General features: G+C 50.3%; 1 protein-coding gene across 2 annotated transcripts in view; it reads right to left on the minus strand.

Moving 5' to 3' along the window:
• Window positions 1-14,061, minus strand: part of arhgef17 (Rho guanine nucleotide exchange factor (GEF) 17) — a 50,805-nt gene extending 36,744 nt beyond the window's left edge. Inside the window, exons 1-2 of one of the 2 annotated variants that reach the window (XM_076049916.1) lie at window positions 13,055-14,061; window positions 7,516-12,904 (exon numbers count right to left, since the gene is read on the minus strand). In XM_076049916.1, coding sequence (XP_075906031.1) covers window positions 7,516-12,783 — 5,268 coding nt within the window. In that variant the 5' untranslated portion in view covers window positions 12,784-12,904; window positions 13,055-14,061. Of the gene's footprint in view, window positions 1-7,515 lie in introns of both variants that reach the window. The other variant, XM_076049917.1, reaches the window with a different exon arrangement.
• Window positions 14,062-14,082: the final 21 nt, after the last annotated feature.

The following is a 14,082-nucleotide window of genomic DNA, read 5'->3' on the forward strand; positions in this document are numbered from 1 at the left end:
CCTTGTTTTCTGTCCGAGCGCGTGTTCTTCTCCCAACCAAGCATAAAAACTAAAAAATATCCCTGGACGCACAGACGTCATTTTAAAATGATCACATCACGTCCACATGTGCAGGCTGTCACGCACACGTCACAGCAATTAGAGGGAGTCTGGCGAATAACAACAGCAGCGGCAACAAGTCAGTGCCGGCTGAGCTGCTTCGCTGTGTCACACTAGTGTAAAGTTGAAGACTCGCGGGAAAATGAAGTCTGAGGGTTCTGAACCTCCTCACACTGATCCAGGCGGCTGGACATTAATCTGGCTTTCATCCCAAAAAAATAAAAGAAAAAAAACAGTTTCCTGCATAAGAGTTTTGTGTAAATCTTCACCTTCAAAACACAGCTTCTATAAATCAGTTGATGAGCATAAAAGGCTAAACAGCAGGGGAAGAAAAGCACTGTTTTGAATACCCATGTTCATGTGAATGCAGCCTAATACAATGCCAACACCTCTGACCTCGGACCTCTGACTCAGCAGCAACGTTACGACAAAACACTACAATAAAAAGTTGAGGTCTACAATCGAAATAAAACGGCAAACAGGAAACCACCTGCCTGAGGACCTGCTGAGGAGGCTCCAGCTGCCGCCGCCGCCGCCGCCATCGCCGCCGTTCCCCAACCGCGTCCCTCCTCTCCCTGAGCCTTGATCCGAGATCCCAGCAGCCACTCGGGCACGACGCTCCGACACTTCCGGCTCCTGCCTTCGCTCCCATTGAGGCGAGAGCTTCTCAGCTGGCAGCTGGAGCACGAACCGAACCGGCGGACCGACGCCATGAGGCAGAAGGAAGAAGAAGAACAAAAAGAGAAAGAAGAAGAAGAAGACAAGTGCTTCTGGTGTTTCTGTCATGTTTCTCTGGATGACGGAAGACGATTAATGGGAAATGTCCGAACAGCCCACGGACGGAGGCCGAGACCCTGTCTGAGAGAGTGTGTGTGTGTGTGTGTGTGTGTGCCCGACCACGCTGCGAAATATGCTATGCTAGACGTTATGCAGTGGCGCACAGTCGAGGCCATTGTGCGACCGACCGACCGACCGAGGTTCAGTTCAGAGAGATGAGCTCATAAAAAACCTCCAGCGAGCCCATAAGCACAGATGAATGCATAATGATAATAATTATTATTGTGCACAGCGTTGTCTTTATCCACCGTAGAGCGAGTGTCACAATGATCCCATTATGGTGAGTCGAAAACATACAATTTTATCGATATATTTTATTATTCCGACGTTCAATGGGGAGTTTTTGTTCTTGTTGTGTTGCTTTGTATAGCACATTACATGTCTGATGTCATTTCTTTCCTGATGGTTGAGTTGTGTTTTGTTGTATACGTTGTATTTTTGTGGTGATTTGCTTTGTGGGTATTTCACGTAAGTACTGTACAAGAAATAGGTGTCACGGATGCACGACACATTTCAGGAGGATCGGGGAGTGAATTGGGGAGTGGGAGGAGTCCAGTTCTGCTGATGCAAGCCAGGCGTTAACCAGTCCAACAATAGGAAGCATTAGATTTTTACAATCTGGCACAGAAATCCGATTGGCTAATATTGGATGTGACAGCACAGGAAAGTCTTTTTCCTGGGACACGTTCTTCTATTTTTCAAATAAATATTTCAAATCATTTCATGGATTTTTTGGGGGGGAATTTTTCAAAGCAGCGCCATCAGAAACGGCACCAATCAATCACTCACTGTGTCAACCCTATGCAGAATGACAAGGCAATTCACACCAATGTATAAAATCAAGTGGCCATCAGGCTCCCCGGCGCCAACGAGGCCGACGGAAGCTGAAGTGCGTGCAGCTGTTGTTGTCTTTGGAAGACCTCTTTGAACCGCTCTCAGTATTTTGCAACTTATTTATTAGAGTGGCTGTTGAACCCACGGGACATCAATTAGCAGCGTCTATATATGACAGCACATCCTCGCCACGTGCGCTCCAGATGCTCGAGTCAGACAGAAAACTACAGGGAGGGACAAGACCGACACAAAAACCCAAGCAGACGATCAACCGCACCCAAGTACGCCGACTGGCGGGCGCATTCAAATGTTAACAATCGTTATTCAGCCCAATCGCAGGCTCGGAAACAAACGCACTTTAGCTCCTCGTACAATGCTGGAAGAAAGAGAAAGAAACTCTGTTGTCTGCTGCACACACAAAAAAAGCTGAAATAGCAGCTCTGCTAGAAAGTGCTGCTTCAGAGGAGGCTTTCCTTACATAAGCCTGCAGCTCTGTAATTACACTGGGTGGATCCACGGAGCCAGAGAGTCAGCAACAGTCAGAGAGGAGAGAGCCAGCGGAGAAGATAAAAAGAAGAAAAGGCCAGCGGCCGAGGCTGACAGGTTCAAACTGTCGCCGGCTTCTCCTGGTCCGCTGCAGTCGCTTTCAAAGAAAAAAAAAGGGAAAAAAAGGAAAATGCTGCATCCTTAAAAGGCAAAGTTAAAGATTTTTCAAAGCGTATTGGAGAAGTCGTTGACCAGGGGCAGGAAAGACATGCACGGCTGTTTTCCCAGAGACCCCCACCACCACCACCACCAGCCCCCCCACCGGCCTCACCACTGTGAGAACCAGATGGTGACGAAGGCGAAAGACACAAGATTTCACATGTATTGTTGTTGACGGCACAAAAGTTTTTGCAAACTTCAAATTAGGTGAAATTAAACAGCATGGTGCAACTTTACACTGCGTCGTAGAGCCAACAAGAGTGAATTAGATTAGCAATTGTTTGATAACAGGTAAAGTCTGTTGACCTGAATTGTGTCCTAAACACTCTTTTGGATTTCACAAGTGCATCTATGAAGCCCATTAAAAGCATTTCCACGGTCCACACAAAACTTAGGTGGGCCAACCACCATCCATCTTCCAGCTCAGGCCGCTGCCACGCTACATTAGCATTGTGCCACCTCCCTGGCTGTGGCTAGCTGAAGACCAGTCTGGAGTAAAGCAAAACAATGTTTTCCACCGTGTTGTTTCTTGTTCTTTACTTATATGAAAATATGAGAAAACTGCCACACTAATTTAAAGCAACTGTTTGAAACTGAGTAGCTTCCTGTCCCCGGTCTTCGTCTTTAGTTTTCAAAGCACTCACACACCCACCTTTTCGTATGTGAACGTAGCTGAATCGTTACAAAACCCACCAAGGTTTTCAGGACTGACTGCTTGGGATAAAAATTGGATGATCTAGATTTCAGAGTGGAGTGATCAAACTGCCGTGGAAGGCTAAAAACGTGTGGCACAGACTCTGTTGTCAAGGAGCTAAAGTGGCCAGCGGCTGGCTCCGGGGTAAATATTTACAGCTCAGTCATGAGAGTGGTGCTGCTGTAGACTTCTGCAAATACTATGGGTGAATGAAATAGAAATGAAGCAGCAGGGAGGAAAGCAATCGTGTCGCACAAAGATCTTTTTTTGCATCTTAACAGCTCAGCAAATAACAAACAAACCATAAAAGTTGTTAAAAGACTTTTAAATGACCTTCGCTACTTGTAACAGAGGGCTGCCTCCTACAAAGCAAATTCCTAATAAAACTATCGGGCCAATCAGAATACGGCATGGCCTAGGCCCCTGCTTCAATGAATTAGCATGAATTGTTTTGGCCCTGGAAAACAATTCATGCCAATTGGAACCTCAGCTGCAGAGAAATCCTGCAAGGAGTTTGATGAAGAGGAAAGTTCTACGGTTCCCTCAACAGCGAATGACGCCGCTGCACTTCACTCAGTACACTGTACACGCAACAGTCGGCTCGTTGGCTACCGAAAAGGGCTCCTCTGTCGCTAGCGCCTTAAACCTTCCTCTCCAACATGCGCTAACTCACAGGAACACAAAACATTTTTGTTGTGCCTGGACCAAGAGCAACACGGCGGAGAGAGGCTGAGGGAGCCAAAACATTTTTTTTTTCTAGTTGAGTGGAGGGCTGGGATGGCTGGGGCTGAGGCTGGAGCTGGAGCTGGAGGGGGGATGTTTTCTGTCCAAAGTTCTCCTGCTCTCTTGAGACCCTCACCGCATAGGAACAGAAACCATAGCAAACACCAGCAGGGGCAGTTGCAGTTTCCTTTTTAGTCTCTTTGGGCCCTAACGCTTGTTGCACTCAATCTGTTCAGTCTAAGAGCTACGAGGATGCAAAGAAAGAAAAAAAAACAAAACAACAAGCATGCTACATTTCCCAAAAAGTCATCCACCCATCCAAGGCCTTTGATGGAGGCCTGAAGAGCTGAGCTTCCACCACAGTCACCGACCTCAGAGTTCCGCTGCGTGACCTTTGGCTCCTCTGATTCATCTGACCTCTTCCTTTTCATCGTCCTGTCTCATCTATGCAGGGACCTTCAGCAGGTCCCAACATCGTCCTTCATCTCCAGCCACCTCTGCATCCCAACCTCTGCACATCCCACTTGGCCTCTGACTGATAAAAGAGCAGAGAACTGGGCACCTTGTGTCTGTGCGCGCGTGTGTGTGTGTGTGTGTGTCTCCACGCGGACGCCGTGTCCTTTATCTCAAAGGGATAAGCTGCTTCCTGTCCATTGATCCCAAAATATCTACAAAGAGTGAAGAGAAAAAAAACTGCAAAGCGAATCAGGAAGTTCAAGGTTTGCGCCTCTTGCTTCAACGGAAACCAATTGATGTATTTATTAGCTTATCAGTTTATCCTATTTTAAAACAACTGCCATGCTTTGCCCATGTAAAATGAGAAAATGAAGCATGTCTGCTACAAAAAACCTCACTTTTAGTAAATATTACAAAAGCACCCATCAAACAGAAATTCTAAAAGGTCCCATACTCTGAAGAATTCCTTTCAGCAACATCTCCAGCCTGTCATGAACTCACTATGAATACCAATTGAAAGAAAGTGAGCGCTTTGGGATGTCACTAAGGGCACTGTTCATCCCAAACACCCCCCTTTTCAGGTCTTGCCCTCCAAAACATTTCCAAATGTGGAAGGTCCAAGGGAGCAACAGTTTTATCAGGAAGCTGTAAACGAAGGACCAAACGTTCCGGATCGGTAAAATGGGAATTCTATGGAACCTTTCAAGCAACTCGCGAGCCAAAAGAAACTGATCTCACCACTTTAGAATCCTTCACTCTTTACTTTACAGTTCATCCTCGACAAACCGAGGAGAAACCTGAGCCAAAGCCTGGTCGGAGGGGAGAGTATGAGATTCCGAGTGGGTGGCCCAATAAAATTAAGTCACCTATAAATCTGAGGCTGTAAACACTCTGCTTTAAGGTGCAGTCCTCACAGAGCAGGGTGCGGAACATCTGCTCGGTTCTTGTGCCATCTCCTACCAACTTCATAGCGCAACCTGTTTGATCAAATGCTTATCGGAGTGATTGACTGAGTTCCAAGAATTCTGACTTGAATTTGACTGATGAAGATGAACCATAAAAGACATAAACTTGGTCTTGTTTGCTTTCTGATTTTGAGGTGTTTTTTATTTTTTTTTATTTGATAATTAGAATCCTACAGTTAATTTCTGTATGTAAAGCCAGCATCAAATAGACACACTTCATACTTGAGGATGACAACACAACCGGAAGTCTTCATCTCTTTGGGGGAAGTATGAGATGATTACACAACTTTGGAAGAATTGATGGGCTACATTCCTGCTGCCTGCTACAGTGAAAACTACTCACACTGCACGGGGGGGAAAGACGCATGATGATTCATTCCTGTTTTTACTGAATGGCCAAACTATATTTGAAGACGACTATTGGATACACACACTGCAGGGCGGAGCTTATACTTGCGTGACAAATGATTTGTTTTACTCTCAGTGGAACATTTAAGGAAAAAAATATTTATTTAAAAAAAAAAAAAGACTGTTGGCATTAGAAAGGAAACAAAACAAACGAGTGGAAGTTGAACTGGACGGCTATGAACGCTGTGCTAAATCACAACACACTTACAGCGACATTCTCCCCCTCCACAAAAAAACTTCCTCGCTCCACTTCTATTTTAATCCTGCTCGCCCTTCTTTTGGGCCGTTTGAGGGTTCAGTCCCAACCCACAGTTCTATTTTTTGCCAGTCTCTGCGTCTCTTTCCCCTTTCTTACCTGACATTTGGCTCGGCAGCCAGCCTCACACCGAGACAAACGTTATGACCTCACTTCGCTGCAATGTTCCACAGACAGAGAGAGAGAGCCAGAAAGCCAGCGAGAGAGAGAGAGAGAAAGAGAGGGGGGAATAAAAGAAATAACACCGAGGAGGAATGCTGGGGAGGTACAAAAAAAAAAAAACAGGGGGATGGGGTGGAAGTATTGGCGGAGGGAGAAAATTCCGGAAGACAAGATTTATACTCCTGTCTTTAGTTCCTATCGTCACATTGTCCTGGTTGCAGATGCCTCCAACACAAAGATTAAAACCTTTGTGTTGCCACGTGTTGGCAAGACACTTAAAAATGAGCCACTGGTAAATTAAAAAACACTGGCAATCGCAATTACACAAAAATACATGGAAAAGAATGATGGGCAATAGGTCCGAATCAAACAGTTCAGTTAGCAGAACGGAGTACACACACACACGCGCGCACGCGCACACCAGGCCTGCGTGGCTCGACATCATCAAACACTTTAGCAACTGCAACAACTTCCTATTTCTCTGAAACCATTTCCTGGTCGGGGTTGAGAGGGGGTGGGGGGAAGGAGGTCATTGGCCAGCCGCTTCAAATGCCGCTGCAGCAGCCAGTGGACAATAGGCACAGAAATAATAACAATCACAATGGCGACGACAAAGTCAAAGCAGGTTTCGTAGGGAAAGAGAGAGAGAGTGGATTTCGAGGCGGCGTTCAGCAATGAGTAAAACACTTCCAGCGGCAAACGAGCAAAGCGCCGCACAAAAAGCATGCGTGACCGAATTAAAGAGCCGGAATAATTGCAAGCCTCCTGTCTGGGGCTATTTTTTACTTTCTTCATCCCTCTTTGCCAATGTTGAGTCACTCCCGATTCAAGCTCTCGCTGATCTCACCTTGCCTTTCCAATAGCTGTTTATTACGTCCCTCTCTCGCTGAGTTCACCATGCTGGCCTCGACGACAGTCAATATTAAGTTAAACAAACACGTGTCGTGTACACAGACAGACACTCGGCAGCCCTTGGTTTGCCGCATCGTGCTCATTGTGTACAATTTGTTTCATCAAACTAATAACATCCTCCTGTGTTTGTTTAACACTGCCCAGCCACTAATGGCTTCTGTATTGCGGCACCGCTGCCGAGTGCTCTGAAATTAACCGCGTGAGTCATGGCTCAGACAAAGGTACATGCAATCATCCATCTTTGGGGAACCCAAAGGCGAACAGGCAACTGTTGCCTCCGGGTTCCCCTTTAGTTGTTTTTAAAAGTCTGCCAGCCATCTTCCTCTGTTGCATGCAAAAGAATATAGTTCCAAACACACAACAAGCATATAGTGTACATTGCAGAACTAAATATGCAGCTTTATGATCATCACCACTGGACAGACCTACAAATTAGAATTTAAAAAAAAAGAATTTGGACTCACCACTCGTGGTTTGGTCTTCTGTGTGGGAGCCGTTGCAGCAGTGTCCTCAGGGCACTTCTTCTGTGGACCGACTTCTGTAATTCCACTTGTACTGGTGTCACTGGTCCTCTCCGGAACGCCGGACACTGGAGCACTGTCCCTGGCTGCAGCCAGGGTATCTGGGCCCTCAGCATCCCTCTCAGTGTTCAGGTCCAGAATATATTTCTGGGTGACATCCTCTAAAGACGGCGCCTCTTCCCCCAGAGGCTTCCCTAAGGTCGGCTGCTGGGTTGCGGACTGGGTCGAAAGACAGTCGGCTTCCTTTACCGGCTGCAGCAGTGGGGGCGGTGAGATGGGGATGAAACTTGTGGGCTCACTGGCATGGCGGATGTGCTTGGGTCTGGACCTGAGGGCCGACTGCAGTGGCGGAAGTAACAGAGGAGGCGTGAGGTTGTTTCGGGAGCCTTGACCCTCTTGTGCCTCTGAACCTGGTTCAGGGGACTCTAACGGGTCCTCGTGAGAGAAAAACTGGGCCAGTCTGTTGGGACGCTTCCTGCCGGGCCGGCGGACCATGCGAGGGGAGAGGACCCCCGCAAGTTTGCTCTCAAAGTTCAGTCTTTCCCTCTCGTCTCGACCTTGCTCAGCCGTGTCATCGTCGAGGTTATCGCTGTGGGGGGTGCATTCCGATTTGGAACGGCCCTTTCGGCCAAGATTGGCGCTGTCTGGGTGGAGCTGCTGCTTTGGCAGCAATAGTGGGTGAGCAGGCTCGCCATCAGGCACCCACACTTCGTCTCTCTGTTCACTCAGGATTGGCTCGCTGCTGGAGGGCGGGATCTGGCCAGACAGATCCAGTTCACAAATTGGCTGAGTGCTGCTGCTGCTCATTTGACCTTTGAACTGAGGGTCACTCTGCAGAAGCAGAGGGGTATCGCTGCGGCGACTGGGATCACTGAAAGACTTCTTCTTGGGAGTCTTGCCACTTCCGTGGTCTTCCGCCATCAGTCTGTCCATCGCGCCCGGCTCTGCTATGATGCTCTGTATCATCCCGCTGTAGTCTGGAGGAGCATCATCACGAAGGCTGCTGTCACTGTATACTGACAGGTCACTTGCCATGCTGCCCTTGTACTCCGGCAAAGGGGCCTCTGGAGGGCCCCCGCCTCCTTTGACGGATAAAGATCCCAGCAGGTTGCTGTCCACAGAGGAAAAATTGCTGTTCCCCTCTTCGGCTGCCGTGCAGCAGCGCTGAGGCATTGGGTCACTCAGGGAGCGGTAGACTGTTGACTCTCCGTTTCCAGCCGCTTCCATTGTTGACTCTGAATTATTGCCATTCAGAGAATCCCCACCTGTGCCGCCACTGTTGTTGCCGCCGCTGTTGCCATGAGGGGCAAATTTACGCCTTCTCCTGTTAGCGCTTGGAGTCACAGGGGCCTCGACCCCACCGCCTCCCCCTGCAGTGCCCGCTGACCTCTGAGGTGGGGCGCTGTTGGTGTTGACATCATCGCTGTGGGTGTTGACATCGCTGATGTCGCCTGAGCTGCTCAGCTCCATGATGACGGCGTCCCTGTCGGCCGCATACGTATCCAGCGGATCCAGCAAAGCAGGAAGTGCGCCGCCGACTTCGTTCAGACAATTTGGACCATTCACAGTGTCCTCTGTGATATCTTCACTCTGCTTCTTAATGTCGTGGAGGGCTGATTGCTTCCATGCGGTTACAGGCTGTCCATGAACATCTCTGCCGACCTTTGACCCTAAATTAATCCCTGCTGACCCAAGGAATGACTTCTCAGAGGCATCGTTGGGGCCCATCTCTGGCTCGGTCACGATTCCTTCATCCGTTAAACTGGACTCGTGGCCTGAAAGCTCATCCACGGAACGGTCGTAGAACATGTTTTCCTCCGAGTCACCCTGAAGTAGCACTCTCTCCGACTCTCTGCTCTGTCTCTTTACCTTCTCCCCGAAGTCTGTGCCCCTGCTGTTTAGCTTTTCCAGCTGCATACTTTGTCCATCCCTCTTGCTCCTCTCCCTCTCTCTGTTCTCTCTCTCCCTCTCATGTTTATCCCTGTCTTTTGTGCTCTTAAACTCAGCCTCTTGATCTGTCCTCGCCTCATCCCCAGTGCTCAGTCCTGCCTTCTCCCCCTCCAAGGCGTTTGCTTTTGCGACAAGGAAACATTCATCCTGCGAGTTGTCATCGGTTCTGCTCAAATCTGCGTCGTCGTCTTCTCTGCTGCTCATCTGACAGATGTCTCGGATAACCTGCCGGGCCTCCTGCACATACCTCTCGTGGAATGGAGATATCACCTCGTCGTCATTGTCATCATCATCGAACCTATAATCCCTGAATCGCCGCCTTCTGCCAACCCTAAAACCCCCCCCATCACTTTCTACTTCTCTGTCTGCCACCGTCACCGGCCCTCCATCCTTTGTGTCCTCTAGATCCAGCTGCTGCTCAGAGGCACTTCTCTTTGTAGAGCCACCAGTCAAGTAGCATCTAACAGTTTGTGAGGGTTTGTCCGAATGAGTGAAAGACTTTGTGCGCCTCAGGGTGGCAGTCAAGTCCTTCAGCGACGGTCGACGGCCAGAAGATGAAAGAGTTCCACCATGGGTACGTGACCCCATCTTGTACACCGCAGAGCCTTCCACCACCCCTGATTTGTCTCCACTTGTTTTCCGCACCTTGAGTTCAGATAAGTCAGATTTCAAAAAGCTCAGAAGTGACATTGTTTCTGAGGTGATGTCAGGGTTGGACAAGGATATTCGATTTTTGTCGACGTCAGCAACCCCTCCAGCTCTGCCTGCCATGGACTCACTTGCCCGGACACCTGCAGACACACTAGCTTCTCTGGCAAGCGCGTTAGGCATTGGCGCGACAGTAGGGACGATCTTGGGTCTCACCCGCAAAGGTGTGCGTGAGAAGTTGTCCCCGTGGCCAAAACTTGGAGAACGGTACATGGTGAAGTTCCCATGGTATGTTTTACTAAGCACGGAGGACGACGTCAATCTGCTGTTTGCTGGACGCTTGGCCTGGTCCTCATTCTTCAGCGTCTCCGTGCTGGAGTATCGGCTGCTGCAACGCGAACCAACAGGGCTGGAGAGGAACGAGGGGATGTTGACCTTTGACACCCGTGACAGACCCGGAAGCATTGAGGATGTCGCTGGTGAGAAGATGCGCTCCCATTGCTGCACTCTGGCCCTGTGAGTGTGACTACCGGGTTCCCTCACTGAGTGACTCCGAGGTCTCGTCCCTGCAAATTCTCCTCCTGCGCTCTGCTGGTGTTGCCTCTCTATGTGCTCCATAGTCAGGCTGTCACTGTCGCTGTCATCTGATTCGCCACCATGATCATCATTGTAATCATCACGGCCTGCCGTAAGAGACGCTCCGCTGGCTTTCTTCTTCTTTCTCAACGAGCGGCGACGCACAGCCTCTCGACCGTGTGGGCCTAAAGAACTTGGGCTATCGTCGTCACTGCCTGAAGACCTGCCAATGCCCTTAGTGCCCAACCACCCATTCTTACTGGAGGATAAGTAGCTGCCTGCTCGCTCTTTGGCACTCCTCTCTATGAATATGCTAGGGATAGAGGAGGCAGGGCCGGAGGAAACACTTAAACTACCTCCACTACTTTCCTTTCTTTTCCGGCCGCACTCCTCCTCTTCGTCCCCGGAGCTTAACCTCCAGCGGGCACTGTGGGGTGAAGCAACTCTGGCTGGGGCTGTCGGTTCAGCGGAGGGAGCTATGGCGGAGGAGCAGGAGGTAATGGCTTTATCTGGAGTGGAAGCAGAGGAGGGAGAGGAGGAGGTGGGGGCTGGCGCTCTAGAGGAGCTATGTGAGGAATGTAAACTATCCCTGGGCAGCCCGACCCCCTGTCTATCCCTTCTCTCCCTCACTGTCGGCCGTCGAGGGGAGGAGAGGCAGGAGGTGGTGTCTGGGCTCTCCGGCCGACTCAGAGATGAAGTAGCAGGGGGTCGAAGGTCAGAGCAGGGGTCAGATGTCAACCCGATTGTCCTGAGGGTCCTCGGGGGAGCCTGTGCCCCAGAGCTGGGACTCTGAGATCTGATTGGAGATGTGTTAATCCTCTGGTAGTGACTAACCCCCGCGCAACTGCGACTGCTACCGGCCGGCAGAGACGTTCCGCCAGAAAAGTTGTTTGTGTGCGCACTCTGGCTCTCCGCTATTGCTGCCTCCCGGTCCTCTGAGTAACCCTGGCAGACAGCTTTGGGATTCAAGTCCATTCCATAACAAAAATCCTCTCCGAGAGCGCTGTCTTCTCTGTCCTGTGCTCTGTCTGCTATGCTCTTCTTGCCCTGCAGCGAGAGGCTGCAGGCTTCATGGGGTGAGCTGCGAGGTAAGGAGGAGGCACTTTCGCTGCGCCTCGGCTCGGGTGACTTCAAACTCTCGCAAGAGTCTGCCTGCTGCGCGGACGCTCCGCTCCTCTGTCTCTCGTCGAAGATCTGTCTGATTTTGGTGACGCTGGGCCACTTGTCAGAGTGCAGGGGAATAAAGTCGCAGTGGTGTGTGAGTGAGTGGAAACTCCTGTGAGACTTGCAGGGCGAAGGAACCCGTCTGCTAGTGGCGGCGACATCCTCCTCCTCCTCCTCCTCCTCCTCGTCCTCGTCTTCCTCCTCGGTCTTTCTGGTATCACTGCTGTGTGAATAATCTCTCTTCTTACCCGAGTCGCTGCCGCTGTCGGTCGATAAACATCGAGAAATGCGTTTGTGGCGGCGGCGCCTCCACTCCGAGTCCGAGCCCGACACCGAGTCCGTGCCCGAGTGAAACTTTTGCACTTTGTTGCTCGGGTTGCAGTCCCGCAAAGCTCCGCTGTCCTCGTGGAGGGACTTGCGAGCGGGAGACCCCCCTCGCCTGGGGCACCTGGGCCGGGGGAAAGTGCTGCTGGCCCGCGTCACCGCTGCTGCTGCTGCCGCCGCCGCTGCTGCTGCTGCTCCGTCTCCCGCCGGTGCAGCTACGCGCGTCCCGGTGCCGCTGGCGAACCTCTCGGTGAGCTGGCGGATGGATGGAGAAATGGAGGAGAGAGGCGCGGAGGAGGCTCTCTTCGGCTCTGCGGTCGGGAGGCCGGCTGCGGTGGAGGAGATCTTGGAAACTTTTCTCGACGCGCTGACATGACGCTCCGTGGGAAGGGCGACGCCGGCCGCTGCTGCCTGCGGATCCTCTGATTTGTGCTGCTGCTGCTGCTGCTGCTGTTGCTGCTGCTCCTGCTGCTCGCCGCTCCAAGAGCCCAACTTCTTGAAGGAGACGCTGCGGAACACGGCCGCATTCTTCCTCTCACTGTGAGCCATTGTTGTTTCACGCCGTTGTTGTGTTTTTTTTTTTTGGTTTGTTTTTTTTTTGGTCCTTTGTCTGAGTTACATTGCGGGCGAGATCTGCGCCTTTGCGGCTTCACGTCCACCCCGCAGCCACCTGGAGAGCCACGCAGAACACAGCCGACAAACGACAAACACAACACCTCAGTGGTCGTCGGCAAAGAGCAAAGATACCAAAAAAAAAAAAAAAAAAAAAATGGCCCACTGGGCATGTAGGCGCGTGCAGAGTTGGCACCAGAAAACTTACATGTTTGCCGAATTCCCGAAAGCACATCCGCAGCTGCAGGATTCTGACCCCCGGGGGGGGGGGGGGGGGGGGAAACAAAAAACTTTTCCCTCAACCTGTTCACAAACACAACAGTTTGCATTGACTTTTCTCTCCCTGTCTAAACTACTTCCCACGGCCGACACGGCGCTCCCGCGAGGCTCCTGCGCATCACTCCGCTGTTAATCCACCCCCAATAAACTGTCCATGTCTTATTTTGGCATGATTTTCCTTTTCCGTGACTTATGTTCTGTGTTTTTTTGTATGTAAATGGCTGAGATAGGGAAGAAGGGGGTGGGCGGGACTAAGGGGGCTATAAGGGCTGTCACAGTCCCCTCGGGGCCTGAGAGGAAAAGCTCCCTCTCTCTCTCTCTCTCTCTCTCTCTTTCTCTCTCTGTGTTTTCTTGATGGGACAGGACAGATAATGAGGAGCAAAACTACGTGTAATTACGGCCATTTCCACTGAGGAGAAACTGCTGCGACTCTGATGAAATGTCTCTGACAGCAAAGACACATCTTTAAAGGCAACTTCCTGGGATCCACTGCACTAAAATACACGGTGGGAACATTCCACGGTGTCATGCAAAAAAATGTGATGTTGACAGCAAAAAGGCCCACAGAGAAAGTTTTTGGAGGTTAGTGCAGTGTGTTTTTCATCAAAGGCGGTTGGTGTGGGAAGTTAGTTGGTGCTTTGAGCTGTGAGAGTCAAGGCGGGAAGAGGGGGGTAGGGGGGGAGTCTAAGATTCAAACTAAAACTAACTCCAGGAACAAAAAAAAACATGACTGTGTTTCCCATGAGGCTACTTTGTTTTAATTTTCTCCTCAGAAAGGAGAGAGAAGAAGAGATATAGACTGCAGCGCCCCCATCAGCCTGACCTGTTAGGTGTCAGGTCATTGACAAGGAAGAACCACAAACTGGGGTTTATTTTTATTTAATTGCATGGATTTTGTTTAGCTGATGAGCTTTGCAAAATAGCCAACAGCTCTCTGCTCGTAAGTTCCCTGTCAAA

This window comes from Nelusetta ayraudi, unplaced genomic scaffold, assembly GCF_046127955.1.
Source record: "Nelusetta ayraudi isolate G7.1 ecotype Tasmania unplaced genomic scaffold, CSIRO-AGI_Nayr_v1 ptg000120l, whole genome shotgun sequence".
Lineage (NCBI taxonomy): Eukaryota > Metazoa > Chordata > Actinopteri > Tetraodontiformes > Monacanthidae > Nelusetta > Nelusetta ayraudi.